Source organism: Cebus imitator, unplaced genomic scaffold (genome assembly GCF_001604975.1).
Source record: "Cebus imitator isolate Cc_AM_T3 unplaced genomic scaffold, Cebus_imitator-1.0 Scaffold310, whole genome shotgun sequence".
Lineage (NCBI taxonomy): Eukaryota > Metazoa > Chordata > Mammalia > Primates > Cebidae > Cebus > Cebus imitator.
Genome location: NW_016107625.1, coordinates 1,317,087 through 1,342,272, shown reverse-complemented (window position 1 = coordinate 1,342,272; position 25,186 = coordinate 1,317,087). Strand labels below are relative to the sequence as shown.

General features: G+C 37.3%; 1 protein-coding gene across 8 annotated transcripts in view; it reads left to right on the top strand.

Annotated features, from left to right (window-relative positions):
• LPAR1 (lysophosphatidic acid receptor 1) overlaps positions 1-25,186 on the top strand; it is a 179,607-nt gene that overhangs the window by 93,538 nt on the left and 60,883 nt on the right. For 7 of the 8 annotated variants that reach the window (XM_017503383.2, XM_017503385.2, XM_037729542.1 and 4 more), the window contains exon 3: positions 18,269-19,016. In XM_017503383.2, coding sequence (XP_017358872.1) covers positions 18,269-19,016 — 748 coding nt within the window. Of the gene's footprint in view, positions 1-18,268; positions 19,067-25,186 lie in introns of those variants that run through there. The other variant, XM_037729546.1, reaches the window with a different exon arrangement.

Sequence of the window (25,186 nt, the reverse complement as noted above, 5' to 3'; positions counted from 1 at the left end):
TGGGTAATTTTTCTTTTTTGTGAGATAGGGTCTTACTCTGTTACCCAGACTGGAATGCAGTGTTGTAATCTCAGCTCACTGCAACCTCTGCTACCCAGGCTCAAGTGATCCTCCCACCTCAGACTCCCAAGTAGCTAGGACTACAGGTGTGTACCACCACACCTAGCTATTTTATTTTATTTTATTTTATTTTTGGTAGAGACGTGTTGCCCAGGCTGGTCTCGAACTCCTAAGCACAAGCAATTTGTCTGCCTCAGCCTCCTAAAGTGCTGGGATGATTCCCTCCCTCCCCCTCTTCCCCCTTCCTCCCTTCCTCCCTTCCTCCCTTCCTCCCTTCCTTCTTCTTTATGTTTTATTTTTATTTTTTGATAAATAGCCCCTAGGGGGATAGCTAGATCATATGGAATTTCTGGTTTTAGTGTTTTTTAGTTAAGAAATCTCCATACTGTCTTTTATAGTGGTTGTACTATTTATATTCCCACCAACAATGTATAAGTGTTCCCTTTTCTTTACATTCTTGCCAACATTTGTTATTTTTTTCACTTTTTAGTAATAGCCGTTCTGACAGTCAGATGATATCTCACTGTGGTTTTGATTTTCATTTCCCTGCTGATTAGGAAAGCTAAGCATTTTTTTCATATACCTGTTGGCCATTTGTATGTCTTCTTATGAGAAAGTGTATTCATATCCTTTGCCCACTTTTTAATGAGATTATTTGCTTTAAAAAAAAACTCGACTTGTTTGAGTTCCTTCCTTGTAAATTCTGGATATTAGTCCTTGTGAGATGAATAGTTTGTGAATATTTTCTCCTATTCAACCAGTTGCCTCTTCATTCTATTGATCATTTAAAAACGTTTAGTTTAAAATAGTCCAATTTGCCTGTTTTTGTTTTTGTTATTTGTGCTTTTGAGGTCCTAGCCTTAAAATATTTGCCTAGATCAATGCCCCGAAGTGTTCCCCAGTGTTTTATTTAGTAATTTTATTGTTTGCAGTCTTAATAAAGTCTTTATCTTGAGCTGATTTTTATATGTGGTGAGAGATAGGGTCCTGTTTTATTGTTCTGCACAAGCGTATCCAGTTTTCCCAGCACCACTTATTGAAGAGGGTTTCTTTCCTCAATGCAGGTTCTTGATGCTTTTGTCAAAAAATACATTGTCTGTAAATACAGGGATTCATTTCCCTGTTTTCTATTCTGGTCCGTTGGTCTATGTGTCTGTTTTTATACCAATACCATGCTGTTTTTGTTACCATAGCCTTGTGATATATTTTAAAGTCAGATAGTGTGATGTTTCCAGTTTTGTTCTCTTTGCCTAGGATTGCTTTAGCTATTCAGGCTTGTTTTTGGTTCTGTATAAATTTTGGGATTGTTTTTCTATTTCTGTGAAAAGTGATATTGGTATTTTGATAGGGATTGCATTGAATCTGTAAATCACTTTGGGTAGTATGATTATTTTAACAATCTTAATTTTTTTGATCTAGGAGCATGAGATGTCTTTGCACTTGTTTATGTCCTCTTCAATTTCTTTCATCAGCGTTTATAGTTTTCCCTGAAGAGGTCTTTTCCTTCCATGGTTAAATTTGGTCCTACCATGGTTAAATTTGGTCCTATTTTATTTTATTTTTATAGCTGTTGTAAAGGGGATTGCCATCTTTAATTCTCTTTCAGATAGTGCACTATTGGTGTGTAAAAACACTACTGATTTTTGTATGTTGATTTTGTATCCTGTAACTTTACTGAATTTATCCAATGTAAGAGATTTTTGGTGGAGTCTTTAGATTTTTCTAGATGTTAGATTATGTCATCTGCAAAGGGGGTGCAATTTGTCTTCCTCTTTTCCAATTTGTATGCCTTTATTTCTTTCTCTTGCCTGATTGCTCTGGCTGGAACTTCTAGTATTATGTTGAGTAGGAGTAGTGAAAGTGGGCATCCCTGTGTTGTTCCAGTTCTTAGAAGCAAGGCTTTCAGCTTTTCCCTATTCAGTATATTAGCTTTGGATTTGTCATATATAGCCTTTCTTAGGTTGAGGTATGTTCCTTTTATGCCTATTTTGCTGAGAGCTTTTGTCCTGAAGGAATGTTGAATTTTATCAAATGATTTTTTTTTTTTTTGCTTCTATTGAGATGGTCATATAGTATTTGTTCTTCATTCTGTTAATATGATGTATTGTGTTTATTGATTTGCATATGTTGAACCATCATTGTATTCATGGGATAAATCCTACTTGATCGTGGTGCATTATTATTGTTATTATTATTTTGAGACAGAGTCTCACTCTGTCACCTATGCTTAAGGGAGTGTAGGACTCCCTTAAGTATTTCTTGTAGGTATGGTCTAGTAGTAATTCCCTCAGGTTGGAGTGCAATGGCATAATCATAGCTCACTGCAATCTCAACCTCTTGGGTCCAAGGGATCCTCCTGCCTCAGTCTCCCACATAGCTGGGGCTATGGGTGCACACTACTATGCCTTAAATTAAATTATTAATTTAATTAATTAAAATTAAACGTTAAGTTAAAAAATTTTAAAAAATATATATTTTTGGTAGAGATGGCATCTTGCTTTGTTGCCCAGGCTGGTCTTGAACTCCTGGGCTCAAGTAATTATCCCACATTGACCTCCCAAAATTCTGGGATTACAGGCTTAAGCCGCGGAACCGAACGTGATATATTGTCTTTTTGTTGTGCTGTTGGATTTAGTTTGCTGATAGTTTGTTGAGGTTTTTTTTTTTTTCATCTGTGTTCAGCCAGGATATTGCCTTGCAGGTTTTTTTTGTATGTTGCGTCCTTGTCTGGTTTTGTTATCAAGGTAATGCCAGCCTTGTAGAATAAATTAGGAAAAATTCCCTCCTTTTTGATATTTTGGAATCCTTTGAGGAGAATTGTGTTAGTTCTTTGTAAGTTTGGTAGAATTTAGCAGTGAAGTCATTTAGTCCTGGACCTTATTTTGTTGGGAGACTTTTTATTACTAATTCAGTCTCATTATTCATTATTGGTCTGTTTAGGTTTTCTACTTTTTGATTCAATCTTGGTAGGTTGTATGTTTCCAGAAATTTATTCATTTTGTCTAGTTTTCCAGTTTGCTAGTATATAGTTGTTTATAATAGTTTATGATCTTTTGCATTTCTGTGGTATCAGTTGTACTGCCTTTTTCTTTTCATTTATAATTACATTTGAGTTGTCTCTTTTTTCTTGGTTAGTCTAGCTAGCAGTTAAATTTTATCTTTTCAAAACACTAACTTCTTGTTTGGTTGATCCTTTGAATTTTTTTTAAGTCTATTTCATTCACTTTTGCCCTAATCTTTATAATTTTTTTTCTTCCATTTATTTGGGGTTTGATTTTGTTCTTTTCTTGTTCTTTGTGATACATTGTTAGGTTGTTTATTTGAAATCTTTCTAGTATTTTGATGTAGGAATTTATTGCTATAAACTTTCTTCTTCACACTTCTTTGTTTGTATCCCATTGGTTTTGGTATGTTGTGTTTCAATTTTCATTTGTTTCAAGAAGTTTTTTGATTTTCTTCTTAATTTCTTCCTTGACTCAGTGGTCATTCAGTAGTATTTTTTTTAATTCCATGTATTTGTATAGTTACCAAAGTTACTCTTATAATTGATTTTTTTTTCTGTTGTGGTCTGAGGAGATAATTGGTATGATTTTTATTTAAATTTGTATGATTTATCCTGGAAACTGTTCCATGTGCTGATACAAAGAATTTATATTCTATAGCAATTGGATGAAATGTTCTGTAAATGTCTATTAGGTCCATTTTTGTCTAAAGTACAGTTTAAATCCAATGTTTCTTTGTTAATTTTTTTCCTAATGCTGAGAGTGGGGTGTTGAGGTCCCCAAACATTATTGTTTTAGAATCTGTCTTTTCCTTTAGAGCTACTAATATTATACATCTAGATGTTTCTGTGTTTGGTGCATGTGCTTAGAATTGTTGTATCTTCCTGGATTGATTCTTTTATCATTATGTAATGACCCTTTTTGTCTCTTTTTACTGTTTTAAAGTCCATTTTATCTGATATGTATTTAGGTACTTGTGCTAATTCTTGGTTTTCATTTGCATTGAATAACTTTTTCTGTCTTTTTACTTTCAGTCTACATGTGTCTTCACAGATGAGACGAGTTTCTTGTAGGTAACAAACAATATAGTTGGATAATATTTTTAACTCCATTCTGCCAGTTTATATCTTTTAAGCAGAAAGTTTAATCCATTTACATTCTTGGTTATTATTGATATGTGAGGGATTATTCCTGTCATTTTGTTAATCGATTTTTGGTTGTTTCGTATATCCTTTTTCCTTTCTTTCTTATTATCATTGTGGTTTTGTGGTTTTCTTTAGTGGTAGCATATGAGTTCTTTCTCTTCCTCATTTGTGTGTTTGCTCTACCAGTGGGTTTTACACTTTTGTGTGCTTTCATGATGGTAGAAATGATCCTGTTGCTTCCAAGTGTAGGACTCCCTTAAGTATTTCTTGTAGGTATGTTCTAGTAGTAATTCCCTCAGCTTTTGCTTGTTTGGGAAATTATTTATTCTTCATTTATGAAGTATAACTTTGCTGGGTATAGTATCTTTACTGGCAGTTGTGTGTGTGTGTGTGTGTGTGTGTGTGTGTGTGTGTGTGTGTATGTGTTTCTGTTTAGCAGTTTGAATGAATGTGTCCATCCCATCCCATTCTCTCCCGGCCTCTACAGTTTTTCCTGACAAATTTGCTGTTAGTCTGATGAGGGTTCGCTTATAAGTGACTTGATTTTTTTTTCTTGTGGTTTTTAACACATATAATTCAAATATTTGATCCATATATTGTGTCCCATATGTCACATAAGCTTTGTTTATTTTTTTTATCCTTTTATTCCTCTTTTGGTCTGCCTGGGTTATTTAAAAAGACCTGTATTCAAATTTTAAATTGTTCTACTTGGTCTCGTCTGTTGTTTAAGCTTTTTGAATGTATTTTGTATTTTATTCAGTGAATTCTTTAGTACCAAGATTTCTGTTTGGTTCTTTTTAATGATATCTGTCTCTTTGCTAAATTTCTCATTCATATCCTAGTTTTTCTGATTTCTTTTTATTGTTTAATCTGAATTCTCTTATAACTATTTTTAAAAATATCATTATTTTGAATTCTTTATCCTGGATTTCATAAGTCTCTTTTCCATTCAAGTCTATTGCTGAAGAATTATTGTGCTCTTTTGAAGGTGTCATATTTCCTTGCTTTTATTGTTTCTTTTGTTCTCATGTTGATAATTTGCACATCTGTTATAAAAGTCTCTTATTCCAGTTTTGTGAATTTGCTTTCATAGGCGAGGATGTTTTCCTGAAGATGTATCTATTGTGTTGGTTGGGTAGGGCACTTTGGCTTTGATTCTGAGTATGTGCAATAGTGTAACCTGCATGTAATTTCTTTGGGTGTAAATGCATCAGTAGTGTCTAACTTTTTAAGTGGCTTAGGGTGTGGTTGGTTGTGGTGGCTGTGGCAAAAATTTGCTGGGGATGGGACATCAGATGGGTCAGTCCTTGAGCCTCAGTAGTGGCAGTGGCAGGCTGAACATGCCTGTTCTTGGTATATACTGGTACAAGTATAAGAGGTCCAGGCAGGCTGATTCTTGGGCCTCCAGGCTTGCCTGAGAGGCGGCAGTGGCCAGGCAGGTGGGTAGATCCTTAGGTCCCCTCTGGGTGTCAGATGTGGTGTGGGAGATAGCAGTATTAGTGATGGGACCACCCTGTGGGACCCAAGTGGTCAATACTCTGTTGACAGTGGCTTCAACAGGCTAGGAGGGTCAGTTGCCAGGCCTGCAGGTGGCACATATGGCTGTGTGCCTGCCGAAGTGATAATAGCAGTTTGGGTGAGTCCATCCTCAGGCCCCCAGGAGGCATGCTCAGGTGCCAGTGGTGGTGGATGGGGCAGGGTGATTCCCAGACCCCTGGCTGGCATGCTTGAGCAGTGGGTGTAGACAGTGGGGCTGGGCCAGGTGGACATGTCCTCAGGCCCCCAAGTGCTGTGTGCCTGTGTGGTAGGTAGGGGCAGGGTGATCCCCAGTTACTCAGGAGAATGCTTGGTGGGGGTGACAGTGGCTGTGCTGTGGTCCTACTGCTGGGGAGGGCGGGGGTTGCTTTCAGTGGCAGCAACCATAGACAGGTGGTTGGAGAGCCCAGGTGGCAGCTATAAGCAGAGTAGCCTTTCCTCAGAGCACTTTTAAATGTGTTGTAGCCCTGCTATTGTGGGCAATAGAGTTGCTGCCTATGGCAGTCAGCTCTGGTGGTGGCTGCAGGCAGGGGATGTCAATGTAGCTTCAGATATGTGGAGAGATGGGGGTGTTGGGCCCAGGGTAGGATGCAATTTGGTGGGGGCTGGGCTCTCAAAATGGTGTCTTGCTGTAGCTGCTTAGGACTAGAGGGTGAAAGGGAAGGTGGGAATGGCATGAGCTCCATCTCTGGAGTAATGCTGTTGCTTGGTCTCCACACAGCTCCCTACATTAGTCTCAGGGCCTTTGTAGGTTGAGGGGCTTTCCTGTGGCTAGGATTGCAATCTGCAGTGGGAATGTGGACCACTGGGGGGTCAATTCCCCTTTCCTTGCATTGAGGAGCCTTTCCAGGTTTCTTGGAGTCCCAGAACAGCAGGCTGCCTTGCTTCCCTCTTCTTCCTTGCTTCCCTCTTCTTCCTTGCCTTAGGTGTTTTTTGTCACTTCTCTGTTGAATTCCAGTACTCTTTCTTAGGTGGTCTATTTGAAGTGTGATTATCTACCTGCTATTTCGGTTCTTCTTTGTGGAGGAGGTGAGTACCATATGCCTCTAGTCAGCCATCTTGGTTTTTGCATGTTTTTAATATTCACAGGAATAGTGTACTGCTTGTATGCTTACACAAATTGCTTTTGTCATTAGCATATATAAAGCTATACTTTGTTTATTTTCGTAATATATCAAATTACAAATATATATATTTTGTAATGTATCTTTCTGGTAATATTGTGATTCATTCACCAGGTAAATATTTGTGTTGCTTTTGATATTTTGATATTATAAAAGAGTGGCAATTGGAATTCTTGTGCCTCTCCTTAGGCACATGTGTGATTTTTTTTTTTTTTTTTTNTTTTTTTTTTTTTTGACTAGAGATAGAGTCTTCTGATCTAGTGTGTGAACATGTTAAAAGTTAATAGATTTTGCCAAACTGTTTTTCAAAGCTATTACACTAAATTTTACTTTCACCAGCACTGTAGGACTGACCTCACTGACTCTTGACATTTTCCAAACTGGTAATTTTTGCCAATCTGATGAAAATAAATTGGATCTCACTGCAGTTTGTAATTAATTCTCTGATTCCCTGTAAATGTAGTTTTCTTTTAATGTGCTTATTGACTGTTAAGGTTTTCTCTTCTGTGAATTGCCTGTTCACATCTGTGGCTATTTTTCTATTGGATTGTTTGGCTTTCCCCTTTTTGATTTGTAAGAAGTCTTTATATTTCACTGTAGAGAAAGTCTTTCTTATGTGTGTTTCTAACATTTCTCCTAGTTTAGTTTTTCTTTTCACTCATATTTTGCATCACGGAAGTTTTAAATTTTTGATTAGTCACATTTAATCAATGCGTTTTGGTCATATTTAGAAATATCCCCCTCTTCAGAGCTTATAAATATATTTTTTCCTTTTCTTCTTAAAATTTTAGAGATTTACTTATTTTATATATATATAAAAGTTTCAAGTAAATATTCAGTTTTCAAGTATTTTTACAAGAATGAACAGATATGTCATTTTTTCAATTGATGGGTAAAATCGTATCTCTCATATCAGGTTATCATATGTGTGTTTCAGGCTCTCTATTCTATTCCATTGTGCTATTTATGTATTTCTATGCTAATATCACAATATCCTAACTACCATCACTTAAAATGTAGTATTCAATAAGGCATGTAGTTATTAGTTTTCCAGTTATCTTGGATATTGTGGTTCTTTTGTGCTTTCATGTTAATGTTCAGGAAGTCTGTCAAGTTCCATGAAAAATGCCTTTGGGATTTTAATTTTATCATGTTATATTTACATACTGATTCTGGGAAAATTGACATCTTTACATCTTTATTCACAAAATATTTTATTTCTTCATTTATTTAGGTTTTCTTGTAAGCTTTTGTAAAGTTAGACTTATTCCTAGATACATTAGAGCTTTTGTTATTGTAAATGTGTTCTTTCTTGAAATAATAACTAGAATCTTTTTTTTCTGGTGTTTTTATAGGAGCAGTTAATTCATATGACATGATGATTAATTAAGAAAATTTGTTAAACTCTCTTAGTACAGTTTGTTTATAGGTTGTCTTACATTTTCTATGTAGCTGATTGTATGACATGTGGATATAAATAAATTGTTATTTTCTGATTGTTTTTTTTTTTTTCTTTTTTTGGAGACAGAATCTCACTGTGTCACCCAGGCTGGAATGCAGGGTGCTATCTTCAGTCACAGCAACCCCAGGTGCAAGCAATTCTCATCCCTCAGCCTCCCAAGTAGCTGGGATTACAGACGTGCACTACCACACCCAACTTTTCATATTTTTATTATAATAGAGATGGGGTTTTGCCATGTTGTCCAGGCTGGTCTCAAATTCCTGGCCTCAAGTGAACTGCCTGTCTTGGCCTCCCAAAGTGCTGGGATTATAGGCATGAACCACTGCGCCTGGCCATGTTTCTGTTTTGAAAGCGAGTGCTTAAATATGACAGGAATGTCACGTTTAAATATGATATGTTTTAAAAGTGAACACGTAAATATGATAATTAGTGTATATTTTGATAGCTACCTTTCAGTAAGTTAAAGAAATTATCTTCTAATTATAGATTGGCAAAATATCATGAAAATGTAGTAAAAATTACCAAACGCATTTTCATGTCTTTTGAGATGATGATTGGCTTTTTTTCTCTCTTTGAATTTGTTAGAGTGACTAATTATGTAATCAAACTTTTAAATGTTAAATCATCTTTGCATTTTGGAATGAACCCTATTTAGTCATAAGAAATATATATACATACATACAACCCATTTAGTCATACATGCACACGCCCTGTCGTGTGTGTGTGTGTGTGTGTGTGTATGAAGATATGTATTTGATTTACTTGCAGTTTATTTAGAAACTCTCATTTATAGTCATAAATTAGATTAACTCATCATTTATCTTGTTCTTACTCTCCTTGTTCTTGTAACACGATTCTGCTGGCTTCTTATGGGGTAACCAAATAAACTTGGGAAATAAGTATTAGCAAGTAATTTAGGTAGTCTCCAGAACAAATGGAAGTAGAATGTTGAGCCACAGTAACATGTAAGATGGGAATGGAGGCATTGGAGAGAAAACATAAGGGAAGAGGATTACCTTTAGACTTCAAGTCAAGTATGCATGTTAAAATATTAAGACTAAGCATTAAAGAATAGAAACAATATATAACTCTTGAACCGATAGAGGTGGAAAAGGGAGAATGCAATCTGTTCAGTTTTGTCTTTGATCATTTATTATCTGACATTCTTGGATCTAATCCTGCTGTGGACTGTTCTGCAGATTCTCACATGTGGCATCCTCCTATGTTTTTTTTTAACTTTTGGAAGATGAGTTTATATTCAGTGGGGCTGGCTTGAGAGAATCCTGTGTGGCTGTGTTGAGGTCTCATCCTCCAGAGAAGTTTGATATTTGCTAGTGCTAGGTGGTGAGTGGGAGGAGCATGGGGATATCACAAACTCAAGGACCTTGGTTTGTGTTAATGTCTTCTCCTGTGGGTTCTCAGACTTGACAGATAGTCTAACTTCAAATCCCAACCTTGTGTGATTTGTGGGCCTAGAGTCATGATTTTCTTAAGGGACTCTTATTTTCCAACATGGAGCCTGAGCTTCAGACAAAACTTCCTTGTTCTCCCCAGTGCAAGTAGAAATATGTTTTTTTTTTTTTTTTTTTCTGATCTACTCACTTACTGATAGGAAGATCTTTGAGGCTGCTAGCTTGATGGGTGGGTCTCAATTCCAACTCACTGCCTCAGTCAAGCCCAAGGGCTCATCTATTTCCCAGCAGTATTTAAAGCCCTGTCCCCATGATCTCTGACAATCTGCTGCCTAGACAGCCATTCACCTTTGTTTAGGTTCCCTCTTAGCTTAGCAGTGCATCTAAGGACTATTTATTATACTTTATCCAGCACATCTTAGTGTTTTTAGTGAATTTTTCCATTCCTTCCTCTTAGGACTGACACAGAATTCTCTTTACAAATTTGGCAAGTATGATGATGTGTACCTTTTCTCAGCATGGTAGACAGTGGGCTGTAATAGATAAAAAGTACTTTTATCGACTTAACAATATATGTGTTCCACAGTTTCTTTTTACATATGTGTATATCACTTTGCTATACATTATTATTCTATAAGAAGTAGCACTTTATGTACTTTTTCAGATAAACCTTCTGAAATTCACTAGTTGTATATTCTTCAGTAATTTTAAGAATTCTAGTTTTAAATAATTTTTAGTGGATATCATTATTGTTTTGTGGCCTATTTTCTATTTCTTCTGACAACACATCTCACTTTTTAAAATTTCCAATTTGAAGCTCTAAGAAGGATGAGGACATTTTTTTTCTTGTTAATAGAGACTTAATGGAATTTAAATAAATTCTGTGCTGTCTGTTTTCTAATCTTTTTTGGAGAAAGAAAATAGGCCTGATTATTTTGAATTTAATAACAAGAATTTAAAAAATCTTAGAGTTCATTCTTACCTTAATTTACAAATGAGACAACTGAGATTCAGAACAGCTTTGGAATTTATTGAAGAACAATTGAGCTGATTGAACATGAGAATCAGAAAGAGATCTGCTTAACTAAAGCTACAAATCAGACCCCTGCTCACTCTACTGTATTTTAACAGAAGTAGAGAAAGTAAGTTGGTTTGATAGCCCACTCATTCACTAGAAATTTGTGTCTGAGTGTACTTTATTCATCCATCTAGTCAGGGTCTGCAAGACAGACCCCCACAAATAGTGACCCCGACATATTACTAGTTCTTTATCAGCATAGATTACAGTCTCCCTTAGATTATCTCAGTAGAGTACATATTTACATTAATCTCTAAATACTAAACCACAGTGGTGGAATTACTAGTATGGGAGTTTATGCCAACTGTTCCCTTTTCCTTTCGGCTAATGAATATGTAATTGTCTTTCAAGAGATTAAAGAACACATCAAATATACCGTGAGTGACTCCAGGCAGGCACTCAGGTGCATCAGTTCTACCCCTAGAAGAAATAATGCAGTGCCATGCCCAACGTGGTATCCTATAAATGTTCACGAATGTATGCATGGGTGAATGAAGTGCATGGTGAAGATGAACACCATATGTGACTCTTTAGAGTTTAGGCTTTGCAGATTTGTTATAACTTATTTTTAGATTACACAATAAGGTGAGGAAAATTTCTGAGATTTGGAACATCTACTCTATAGAGCAGCCAATGAGATTACTTCCCTCCGACCCTATCATCCTAAAAGAAAATAATTGGTGGATGAGAGAAAGGGCATGAGTATGAACTTCTCTTTTCAGTTCTGAGGACAACTTAATTTGGGAATAATGCTGTTTTCTTTATGTTTTTGTTTTTTGGGCAGGGCAAAATTCCGTTATAACTTCTTATTACAGAGAAGTTTCTAATTATAGTGATTCGGATTTTGTAATAATGAACTGTTTAGAAAAGTACTTATTGAGCTTTGTATGAGTGTATTTTTGTTCTTCCCAAAATTTCTTGCAATAAATATGAGCTACTTTGTAAAGATGAAAAGAAAATCATCTATAATCTTACCTATATAAATTTTACAAAATTGTCATTCTGTATATTACTTATGATTCCCTCCTATTTTGCACTGTTTTTCTTCAGTAATACAAAAAGTTGTCATTGTGCTTTAGTGTGTTAATTATTCAATTCAGTGGTTTTTGAATCAGCATATTTAAATTTATTTTTGAAAACTTGTTATAATTTAAATCATGTCTCATTTTTACTTAGTAGGAGAAAATTAATACGTTTATATTCTGCTTCCCCATTTCAAGTTTTTATCTATATAGTAAGTAATTTTAATCCCAGATTATTATTAAATTGCTATTTTATTAATAGGTATAGCTTCTTTCAAGAATTATTTTTGATATCTGCTTTATGAAGAACAATTATTTAGAATGATGTTCTGTGGGTTTTAATGCTTGCTGCCAGGGTCTTGTATTTATTGTGTGTGTGTGTGTTTGTTATTTTCTTATGACTTAAATAATGTATATACTTTCTCTAGGAAGGAAGTATAGATGGAATGTAGATGGCATTCTTTATAATATTCACATTTCTATGACTTTTTATTGTCCTCATATGAAAACATCAATGTGCTTAGCGTGTATCTCAAAAAATTTCTCTTCATAATGGGTCTGTTCTTAGCAATTCTGATTCTCTTTCTCCTCAGACATTTGACTTGTTAATTAATTTATTTTTTACCTCTAAACTCTTAGAATTTTTCTTTACCACTGAGATCCCAAAATCTCATCAAGATATGACTACATTTTAGTTGCTTTTAATTAACTTTGTTTTGTAATCTATATAAACTTAAATCAGTAATCTGAGATCTTTCTTTTTAGGCAAAAACTTGTCTTCTGTTTGGAGCTGTGTTTCTTCAGCTTTATTCTAACCTTTCTTGGATTCCTCGCGCATCTATAGTGTTTTTCTTATATGTGCCTTCTTTTCTTTTGTTTGCGTTATCTCTGACTCTTTATTCTGTTCTTGCCATCTCTGACACTTTTGAGTGTTGGGTGAATTTCTTGTCTTCTACCTGCCGTTTCAGTTTTCTGGAATTCTTATACTTCATTTCATTGCCTGCATTGCTGTTTTTAATTCAGAAATTGTTTCTCAATTTGCTCTGCTAGGTGCAATAATGGCTTCCAAAGATATCCATTACTTAATCCTGAGAGCCTGTGGCTTCTACCTTGCATAGCAATAGGGACTTTTCAGATGTGTTTCAGTTAAAGATGTTGAGATGGGGAGATTCTCTTAGATTGTCTGGGTGGGCTCAGTGTATTCACAAGAGTCATCAAATGTGGAATAAGAAGGAAGAAGTTTGAGTGTCAGCCACGTGAGAAAAACCTGACTAGTCATTACTGACTTTTGAAGATGACAGGTGGCCATGAGCCAACAGATGTGGGCAGCCTCTAGAAGTTGAACAAGACAAGAAAATGGATTCTCCCCTAGAGCTTCTGGGAAGAAACACAGCCCTGTCCTCTCTGTGGTTTTAGCCCCATGAGACCTGTTTTGGACTTCTGACCTCTAGGACTGTAAGATAATAAATGTGTATATTTATGCAGCTAAATTTATAGGAGTTTGTTAAAGTAGCAATAAAAAACTATTTCAGTGAAGCTTTTACTGATTTCTTTTGTCTTCATAATGACTTCCTCTATTTTCATTGTTACTATATTAACAAAACATATTGAGAACAAAAATCAGAGATGTCCCATCATTTAATCTTTTCTATCTCTTCTTTTTTTTTTTCCCTCCCATGCATCTGCCTCAGTGGGAGGTGATTTATTCTTCAGTGGGAGATCAATGATCATCTCCTTTGATTACATTTTTCCCTGTTATGTTCCATAATTGTTTTTCTGTCATTATAGCCCTGACTATCTTATTGGCTTATAGTCCAATTGCAGTTAAATTGGATTCTCTCTGAACTATGTGGGTTTTCTGCCTGAGTCTATTAGCCCCTGAAGAAGCAGGAAAGCCCATTCACACTGCCCTTCTGACTACTATTGGAGATGCTTTAAGAGTCTCCACTGCTTATTCTCCTGACTTGCTGCTTTCTGCAAACAATAAGAGAGGAGATTTAATTCCTCTATCAGTTCAGTCCTATTGTCATAAATCTAACTGAAATTCCTCTCAATTCTTAGGCATATTATACCCTCTCTATTTTTAATTCCTGGTATATTTTCTACTCTTTCAATATTTAGCTGCTAATATTCATGAAATACAGAGTTCTTATCCAGAATCCTCTTAGTATAGGATTTTAAATCTGAAATAGACCTTTTGTATAAGTTAGTCCAATTTCCTCATTTCACAGATGATAAAATTGAAACGAGTTATGTCATTAAATATGTATGGTTTTTGTGATATTACATTCAATTGCTGAGAGAAAAGAAATGGCATAGGACAGGGCACTTTTCTCTACCATTAGAGAAAATCTGTCAGTTTTACTCATCTTAGTACATTGTGGCTTAAAAAGATAATTTATACTTTTTTGTAGTGTTTCTTTGTGGGAAGGGCTAAGAAGCTTCATGTATCCCTGCTTAACTTTGTTGCTACTTAGTTCTCGGAAGTTGGAATGCTGTGAAATAATATATGCCTGATATTTGGTTTAAGCTTTTCTTGATTCAGAGAAGGTACATAGAAACTAATGAAAAGAAGAAACTTATATTTGTCTTGACAAGGTTTAAATATCCTTTACAGAAAGGAAATTTGTAAAGTTTAAACATTTTTGGAAATATCTTAAATGTATGCAGGAAATCAATATATAGTTAGCATATAGTCCATGGAACAGTTAGATACTTTACAACAATGAATAAGGAAGCTGGAATCTCTGTCCCTATAGGGTTTCATAGCCTAGTGTAGAGGGGATTAACAAATAACTAAGCAATTATGATACAGTGATTCCCTGGACCAGCAGCCTTGGCATTACTTGGGGCCCTACCTCTGATCTACTGATTCAGAAGTTCTTGGGGATGTGTCAGCAATCAGTGTTTTACAAACTCTCAGGTAATTCTGATACAGGAAACTGCTGTTTTCTCAACCAGAGTTGAGAGAGAGGGTGTTGGGGCGGGGTGGGGAGGAGAGAAAGTGAGAGCACAGCACATTACAGCTGAAGCTGAGAGTTTGAGTCATTAATATCTTGAGTTGAGGCTGGAAAGGCAGGTAAGTAAGGTCTGATAAGATGATTGAAGAGTCTAGACTTTTATCTAATGTGCACTCATAAGCCATTAAAACATATCCAGTAGGGAAACAGCTTGATCAAATTTGTTTTTTGGTTTTTTTTCAAGACCGAGTCGGAGTCTTGCTTTGTCACTGAGGCTGGAGTGCAGTGGAATGATCTTGGCTCACTGCAGCCTCCACCTCCTGGGTTAATGTGATTCTCTTGCTTCAGCCTTCTGAGTAGCTGGGATTACAGGTGCCCGCCACCATGTCTGGCTAATTTCTGTATTTTTAGTAGACGGAGGTTTCACCATGTTGGCCTCTGACCTCAAGTGATCTGCCTATCTTGGCCTCCCAAAGTGCTGGGATTACAGGCATGAGCCACCATGCCTAGCCAGAAACAAGGTTCTTGAAACGGTAGGAAGGGTTGGGAGAGCACTTGTGTGATGAAGGGCACAACTTGTCTGCTGTAACAGAAGAGAAAAATGGATTATTGAACAGATAATTTTGTCTTTTTGGTGGGAGAAAAGTGAGGAGGGAGTTCCAATCTGATTATTTGTATTTTTCTCTGGCAACTCTGATGAAGAAAGGGAAGATGGGGTTCAAAAGTTGGAGAATGATAGGTAAGCTTAAAATAGTCATTGTACAGGATATGTAGAGTAATAATTAGGGGGAACCAGATTATCATGTAGCATTGAAGTTCCAGTTGAAGATAGACGTCATTAATTTATACAGGCATCAATCTGCAGATGTGTTGGTTTTCCCTAACTTTTCTCAGAAGCCTTAGTGTACATGTGGAAATAGCAACAAATTGGATTCATCCAAGACTGATGCTATTCTAATATATTGTTTTGGAAGTACAATGGGATAAGGAGATGGAAAGATAAAACCTTCTACTTCCTTATCAAAAGGTTCCAAAATCCAAGAAACTCTGAAAACTGAAGATTTTTCATAACTCATTTGGTTTTAAAACTCCTCTGAATGGATTGATATGAGGTTGTTTATGCCTTCATATATCAAATTTAATATAGGTGTTCATGTTTTGCTTTCTAAATTGCGTGATTATAGAGTGTTGCCCTAAACTCTGCTGTGGATGTTATATTGTGTATGGAATATGAACTGTGCAACTGTTCTTAAAACCAGAAAAATTCTGAATTCTAAAGGAATCCTGGTTGGGCGCATTGGCTCACGCCTGTATAATCTCAGTACTTTGGGAGGCTAAGGTGGGTGGGTGGATCACTTGAGGTCAGGAGTTCAAGACCAGCCTGGCCAACATAGTGAAACCCTGTCTCTAATAAGAAAATAAAAAAAATTAACCAGGCATGGTGATATGCTCTTGTAATTTCACCTACTTGGGAGGCTGAGGCAGGAGAATTGCTTGAGCCTGGGAGGCAGAGGTTGCAGTGAGCCAAAATCACACCACTGCACTCCAGCCTGAGCAACAGGGTGAGACTATCTCAAAACAAAACAAAACAAAACAAAACAAAACAAAACAAAACAAAGCAAAAAAGGAAGCCTGACTCCAGCATCTTCAAGAAGAGATTGTGTTTCTGTGTTAGCAATAAAGAGGTTGAAAGGATATACTATGGAATCTAAGCTAGAGAAGGGAAAAAAAGGGGAAGATGGGGAGGGTTATCCACTGGGAAAAATAGAAGAGTCAAGAAAATAGGTAATTTCAGAGAACTGAAGTATTGGGGGTCAAGTGAGAAAATTAAAGAATGGGAAGTTGTGATGAGTAATTAGAATGTCTCTAATTTCCAAAGGGCGTCAGTTTTGGGTGATTACAATGTCCAGGGTGTGGCCATGGAGGTGGGCAACTGAGCTGTAATGGAATGAGGGATGAGGTCAAGAGAATGAGAGGTAAGAAAATTAGGTGGATGACCCAGAGTGATGGCAAGATTTGGGATGGAATGGGATACTATGAGCCAAGTTTTTCTTCAATGAATGAGGCACTGTGGAAGGTACAAACAATACCAAGATGTGTAAGACAAGGTCTTCACTCTTTCCCTGGACTGTGATCTCTTTACAAAGCAGACAAGTAAAGAGATAAATCATTATACAGTATATTAAGTATGATGTTTGAAGCATAATCTAAAAGCAATTGAAGTCTAGATAAGGAAAAGAGAATTGAGATGCCTGGGTAAGTCAGAAGACTAACCACTTAATTGCTTCATATTGTTCCTGGAATTTTCAGTGTTTGGTAAACATTTATACATAACCTATGGATATTCAGTGGAATATTTGATCAATAATAGTGGTTAAAAGTCTTATATATCTTAGGTAATTTATTAGACACAAAGCAAAATGAAAATGAAACAGTAGAATGTGAACTGTCTTCAAGATACATTTTTCGATTTTGGAACTTCTGAGTAAGTGTAAGGCTTCAAGAATGACTTACTTTATGTGATGCATAATTTTCTAATTTCTCTTTTGTTGCTTATTTTCTAATTTTGTTTACATAGTTTTGTTGACTATATTATTCTATTTTAAAGTGTCTCAGTTCTTTTTAGATTTAAGTGAGAATATAAATAAGCAAATATATTCTTATCAATGATATTGAAAAATAAGTAAAAATGTTATAAAACGTTATCACTCCACACTTTAAAAAAATATGCTGCATCTAATCTAAGTATATTTTAGTTGCAGAGCATTGTCGAAGTGTCAACTACTCTCTGGAGGTTACGTTGGGTCCTCCATAAAGAAAAAAATATTCTCATGTCATAGATTGGTTGACAAGTGCTATTCTGGGGTTAAGGAGTTGTGGGGGTAGGCAGTGCTGACCACAGGAATGTTGAGCAGCAGATGCTGGCTTTGGGCAAAGAACCTTTGATGCGCAGTGACTTCTTTGAAATGTTGGGAATGATGGTTCTTGTGGGAACCTGCATTACAAAATGTCTATCCCACTGAGAATAGAAATGCAGAATAATAGGGCAATGATACCATATCTAGAAACCATCTGTGTTTACAGATTCTCTAAATAACAGGTCAAATAGATTTTACTATGGTAAATATTCCAGTTGCAATATTCTGCAACATTTTTGTCTGTCTCAAGTATTTTAAGCAAGATTTCTGGACCATGTGGCTTTTCTCGTAGACTTCAGTGACATGCAACCACTGAGAAGAGACCTTGTCATTTATTTTACTCCAACCGCCTTTGATCTTGAGGACAGTAATATTGTGAGAAACCTTGGGGTTTCTACATAATCACAAGATGGTATACAGGACCAAATGTTCAAATTCTTTGCTTTTGGTTTTCTGTTGCATATGCTATAGAAGTCTTGTGTTACCTCTATAGCTTTAAATTTGGGTCTGTGGCTTGGTTTTCATTATCTTTTCTTCTTTTTCTTTTAGTTCACAGCCATGAATGAACCACAGTGCTTCTACAATGAGTCCATTGCCTTCTTTTATAACCGAAGTGGAAAGCATCTTGCCACAGAATGGAACACAGTCAGCAAGCTGGTGATGGGACTTGGAATCACTGTTTGTATCTTCATCATGTTGGCCAACCTACTGGTCATGGTGGCAATCTATGTCAACCGCCGCTTCCATTTTCCTATTTATTATTTAATGGCTAATCTGGCTGCTGCAGACTTCTTTGCTGGGTTGGCCTACTTCTATCTCATGTTCAACACAGGACCCAATACTCGGAGACTGACTGTTAGCACATGGCTCCTTCGTCAGGGCCTCATTGACACCAGCTTGACGGCATCTGTGGCCAACTTACTGGCTATTGCAATTGAGAGGCACATTACGGTTTTCCGCATGCAGCTCCACACTCGGATGAGCAACCGGCGGGTGGTGGTGGTCATTGTAGTCATCTGGACTATGGCCATCGTTATGGGTGCTATACCCAGTGTGGGCTGGAACTGTATCTGTGATATTGAAAACTGTTCCAACATGGCACCCCTCTACAGTGACTCTTACTTAGTCTTCTGGGCCATTTTCAACTTGGTGACCTTTGTGGTAATGGTGGTTCTCTATGCTCACATCTTTGGCTATGTTCGCCAGAGGACTATGAGAATGTCTCGGCATAGTTCTGGACCCCGGAGGAATCGGGATACCATGATGAGTCTTTTGAAGACTGTGGTCATTGTGCTTGGTAAGTTTTGTCTTGGCTATAACTTACTTTATAGATTCCCAATGGCTTAACATAAACCACATTATTTTATGACAGAGGTAAACAACAGTATGAATATTCACCAGATATATAAGCAGGAATTACAAGGGGATGAGGCACCTTTATATTAAATGTCAGCTTATGAGTTTTTCTAAAATTATAGAATTAGCATTAGGGAAACATGGGTCTCAGTGGTACAATATAAATGATGATGATGTAAAAGATGTCATTGAAGAACTTGGAATATCTAATATTGAAAATACCAGAATTACTAATCAAACTCATTTAGTTTTTCTTACAGCCTAAATTGCGAAACTTTTGCATTATGGTCTCTGTATTGCAGATTTTCAGATAGAAAGTGCTTTAGTAGAATATGAATATGCGTCCATATATAGTTATTTTTATTAGTCTATTCTGTAATTGTTACTACATTATAGGCAAGTATATCAAGGTTTACTGAACAAAACGGATCGGAATTAATGATATTCTCTGATGGTCATCTTCATGAAAACTTCCTCCTTTTCTTTTAATTTTCTGTTTGTAGTAATGATGGATAATTCATATTTCAAGGTGAGGAGCAAGATTTGTAGACTCAAATACCTTCTGCTTTTAAATAAGCATTGTTTTTCCTGGATGAAAAATTCATAATAGTGATCAAGAATAATATATTTATTCACTTACGTGTGTAGAAGGTAGTTAAAGAGCACCTACTATGTTCTAGGCTCTGTGCTGGCTCCTGGGGATATACCCATGAAAAGAACAGATATGGACATTTCCTTTGAAGCTTAGAGTGAGAATTTTTAAAAATAATTACCCAATGGAATTACATATTCTCCTTAGACTATATTCAGGTTAACATTTGATCAGCTTAAAAAAATCTCTTTTAAAAACCTTTCATCATATCATCTTTCCCTATGGAAACTGAAAAAACCTTTTATCACCTCCTCTTTCCCCACATAAATTCAATGGGAAGAGTTCATATGATTCTCTGTGCTCCAATTTGTATAGCATTTTTGAGTGAATGTAACATGGAATTATATGGCTCCACTGGAACTCTGGGAATTCCCTTAATTTTAGCCACTCGAAGGAGACAGTGTCTTAATGATCATAAAATAAAGCAGATTGATGCATAGGGCCCATCTGTTTTGGTTAGGGTGAATGCATCATGGACGTCATTTCCAGCTATACTCGGCCCTCTTGTAGACCTGTGAGAATAATAACTAAGCCTTGGGATCATTGACACACCTAAAACCTTACCCAACTAACTGAAACACTGAGGACTCCATCACCCATTGTCTTATTCTATCCAGTGAAGATTAGTGAATTACAAAAATGGTCCCTCTGTATGTTTATTAACAGGACCTTAAGCACACCTACGCCACAAGGCCTTATTTTCCGTGATGTGGACGAAACACATCTTGGTTTACCATGGATGCTATTTTTGTATGAAATAAAACATGAGACATTAAATAACATGAGACATTGTACTTCTATATTGACTCAAATGTTTATTTGTTGATGATCTAAATGTTGGTTGATGTTTTTTATATGTATGAACTTTTTCTATTACAGTGCTACTCATAGTTCATAGAATTGCCAGCAGCAAATGACTACTGAACTTGGGACTACTAACCTGCCAAGTTCTTGTTTTAATTTTGACCTTTGTATAATATCTTGTGTATTACAGTGTGCATTGTACTGAATGACTCATGTAATACTAACTTTTGTGCATCATTGAGTTGTTCTTCAGGTTGAAATAATCATTTTGAGGCTATAGGAGCTAGTGTTTGAGTGTACATCTGCCCAAAATGCCTCTTTCCCATGCCTAACCACTGCCGCTATACAACCACTAACTTTAAAATAAGAGAAATAATATTTAAACTAGTATACTCCACAAAGATCTAATGCAGTTGACAGCTTTGGAATAAACAGCATGATTTTTAAAGCTATGAGTTGGAAGAAGTGTTAGAATAACATGGAAAATCCCATCAGGGTGATGGGTCAAGGTATTTGGTGAAGAAAGATGGGGATACGATTGTAATATAGGAAGCAGAAATTAAATGGACCATAGCCTTTTTGAGGAAAGTAGCGAGAATAAGAGAATGGGCAGGATGTGGGCAGGTAGTGGTTGGAAAGCTTAGAATAGGGAAGTCACAGTCCTAACAGATGTTTGTCAAGGCATGGTGCCTAATGCCATTCGTACAATATGCTCCCTGTTTGAATTGTAAATGTCCATCCTTAGATAGGCATGGCAATATGGAAGACATGGGTTGGTCTTGTCATAATGTAGGCAAACCCCAAAATTGGGGCCCAGCCTGGGAGAGTTCTTGTCTCTGCCCAGGAAGGAATTCAAGAGTAAGCCAACAGTGAAAGAAAGCAAGTTTATTAGGGCAACGGTATACAGCAAAATGACCACTACGTCGGCTGAGCAGGGCTGTCTCCTAGGCAGGATAGCACAGAGTAGCACTCATGGATTGCTGCCTAGCTATATTTGTACCCACTCTCCTCCCCTCCCCTCCCCTCCCCGCCCCTCCCCGCCCCTCCCCTCTGCTCCCCTCTCCCCATTCCTCCCCTCTCCCCCTCTCCCTTCCCCTCTCCCTTTTCTTTTTTGAGACAGAGTCTTGCTGTATCACCCAGGCTGGAGTACAGTGGCACAATCCCAGCTCACTATAGCCTGGACCTCCTGGGCTCAAGCAGACCTCCCACCTCAGCCTCCCAATGAGCTGAGAGCTGAGACTACAGGTGCATACCACCACACCCAGCTTTTTTTTTTTTTTTTTTTTTTGTAGAGACAGGGTTTTGTCATGTTGCACAGGCTGGTCTTGAGGTCCTGGGTTCAAGTGATCTTCCCACCTTGGCCTCTCAAAATGCTGGGATTGTAGACATGAGCCACCATGCCTGGGCCTCCACTCTTAATTATTCGTGAACTTCCTGGAAAAGGGATGGGGAGTTCCTGAAACCATGTAAGTTTAACTTCCAAGTCATTGCCATCACATTTTTAAAACCTCATGGTGCTGGTAGGAGTGTCTGATGCAAATGTATTATAATTTCTGGTCCTTGCTAATTCTGGTTGGTTTCTTTGCTACATCCTGTTTTGATCAGCAGGGTTGTGAAAACAAGTCCTGCTGACCTCGCACTTCAGTAGGAACAAGAATTCTGGTCTACTCGAAGTTCTTCTCTTTGTAAATTAGTCAGTTGATAATCTGGTTATTTTACTTCGGTTTGTGCATATTTGGTTTTTAATATTTGTCTTTACTGATGGACAGCCAGCTGTGTGAGGGCAGGCAGGATTGTAATGATTTGTTGTCTGTTTTTTCCACATTGCCTGTCACGGCTGTTTGGTACACAGTAGGTACTCACAGGAGTGCATGTGATGACAAAACCAAGTTTCTGTGCCTTCAAAACTGAAGAACAGAGCCACTGTAATGAATCCACTACAGTAAATGCCACTTTATTCAGCTATGTGGGAGCCAAGCCTAGCGACTCTCTTTCGTTCCATGCTTTCTAAAATACAGCAGCTTGGAAAACGCCTGGCTACAATGGGTGCTCAGTAAATAATGTGTTTGTTTTACTTTCATTTATCCTGGGAATGATCAAAATGACCCCTGGGTTTTAGACCTATTCAGTCTTCATGATCAAGAGAACAATTTGTTGGTCAGCAACTGAATTCCTGTGAGTCAACTTATATTAAAATAAAGGCACCTTTGAAATTAATGATGGGCAATATCAATGGTTGGTTTTTAAGCATGATCTTGTATTTAGCTGCTTTTGAGTGAGTACTGGACCTTAATAATTATTTTTAGTTGTGAAATACTTATGTGGCATAAATCATGTGCTATCTTAGAAATCAGTATTTGTAAATAACAACCCTATGGAGTATAGGTACTGTTATTGATTTGTTATCCTAATTTTCCAGATGATAAAAACTGAGGTGAGGAGAGGTTAGGTAACGCTTCCACCACCATACAGTTAGTAAGTGTAGGAGCTGGGATTCAAGGTCAGGCACTTGGGTTTCAGAGCCCAAGTATTTTTTCCCTCCATGTTATTCTATTTCTCTTTAATCAAAACAACTAGCAGCACATGCTGTATGAGTTATGACATTTGAACAGCAAGCCGTGTGCTATTAAATTGAAACACTGTGATCTCATTTGTTTCTGTTGAAACTGCCTAGCCTTGCTGCCTGGGCTTTGTTTCCCTGGGCAGAAAAAGCTTTTAAGGGAGGAATCTTTTCTTCCTTTTGCTTCTGATGACTCTCATTTCATCCACCCTTTTCCACTGTTTGTTGTTGTAGCACCACTAACGAATGGCTTCTGATTGAGGGAGGATTTTGTTCAAGGTATAGTTAACTTGAAGGTTCATTGTCCTAGCATGAAGTCATGTAATCCCCTCCCTAGGCTTGAAGTCTCCCTACTTGACATTTTACCAAGAATTCCTTCTGAGTCGGTTCCACCATTGAATCAGAGTGGCAGTCAAGATGTTCTTCCTTATTTGACCACGGCGTGTCTTGAATTATAAGTCCTTTCCTTTCTGGCTGTATTCTTTGTGATGACGCTTCTGTCTGGGATACTTAGTAAGGAGGAAAACCAGAATTTGAAAAGAGAAAATCATGGTTAAGTTGTGGAAATTTTTACACCTGAGTCCTGGGAGAGACATAAAGTAAAATGAATCCAGGTGTGGCTCATCTCTTTGGGGAGAAAGGGAGTGTTTTGGGGAGACAAAAATAGTGTTTTGGAGGGACAAAACACTGTTTTTCTAGTTTGATCTGTTCCGATTAGAAACGATCACCATGGAAGCCAAATTACTCCTTATGTGTTATATACTCTGTGCTAGGTTCAGTACGCAGCCTTACTCTTTTGTGTTGTTTATAATCTTACATCAAGGAGTTGCATTTTCCTCATTTTACTTTGAGGGAACTGAATTAGGATGGGATAAGTAGCTTGTCTAAGATCGTTCTTTTTGTAAGTGGCAGAGCTGGAAATCAGCTGTCAGATTCTTGTAGACCATGCCTTTTGGTCACAGGACATGGACTCTTCACATACCATGGTGACTGTCACCAGTGGTGACAAAAGTGGAAGTCAGATAAGTTTAAGACCTTGTTTTCTTGTTCATTCTGATGAAAAATTTAATTTGGATGTACCCTGTTAGTAAATCTGTATGTACTTCTCTTTTCAGTTTACTTCAACAAACATGTTGTTGAGTGCTAATGGTGTGCTAACGTATAAAAGAACATTCTTTATAGAGCTTATGATGTAGTAGAGGAGACTAAAAAAGAGTTGCAAAGCGCTCAGGTTCCTGTGGTAGTAGAGTTATGGGCAGAGAGGGATGACGAGTAGAGGGACAGGAGGGGCTCCCAGAGGAGGCAATATTGAGCTGAGTCTTGCTGGATGTAGAGGAGCTTGCCTTACTGTAGCATTGGGTGGAGGAGAAGGTGACCAGGTTATGAGCAATGATGATAACCTTTGAGGAACTCAAAGTAGTCAGGTGTGATTAGTGTATAGTGGATATGCCAGATGGAGTTTTGACAAGAGGGTCAAAATCTTTATAACATACTAAGAAGTTTGAGCTTCTGTCTGTGGGAGATGGGAGATACCAAAGGGTTCCCCAAGATCTAAAGAACACCAACTTCTTATAGGTAGCGTCCTCACATAATGTATCGTCCACACTGAGATGCTTTGGGGAGTGAAAACAGGCACTAACCATCGGGACTCTGGGATGACAGGCGTAAATCCAGACTGTTTAGGGCAACTGAGGATGTATGGTCACCCTCCTCCAAAACTCTGCTATTTGTTCTCTTTTTATTTTAGAGCCGGGGTTTCACCATGTTACCCAGGCTGGCCTTGAACTCCTGAGCTCAAGTGATCCGCCCACCCCAGCCTCCCAAAGTGTTGATATTACAGGCGTGAGCCACCATGCCCAGCCAATAGTTTTTTCTATGTTCCCTTTGAGCTTTTCAAATGCTGCTCCCAACATTGGACTTGTATTACTGTGTATAATTGGTAAAGCTTTTTAAAATTAATTAATTTTTTTAAGGCTGGCGTCTTTCCAGATTTAGAATTTTTACAACTTGAAAGGATTGGGGCTGGGCGCGGTGGCTCAAGCCTGTAATCCCAGCACTTTGGGAGGCCGAGGCGGGTGGATCACGAGGTCAAGAG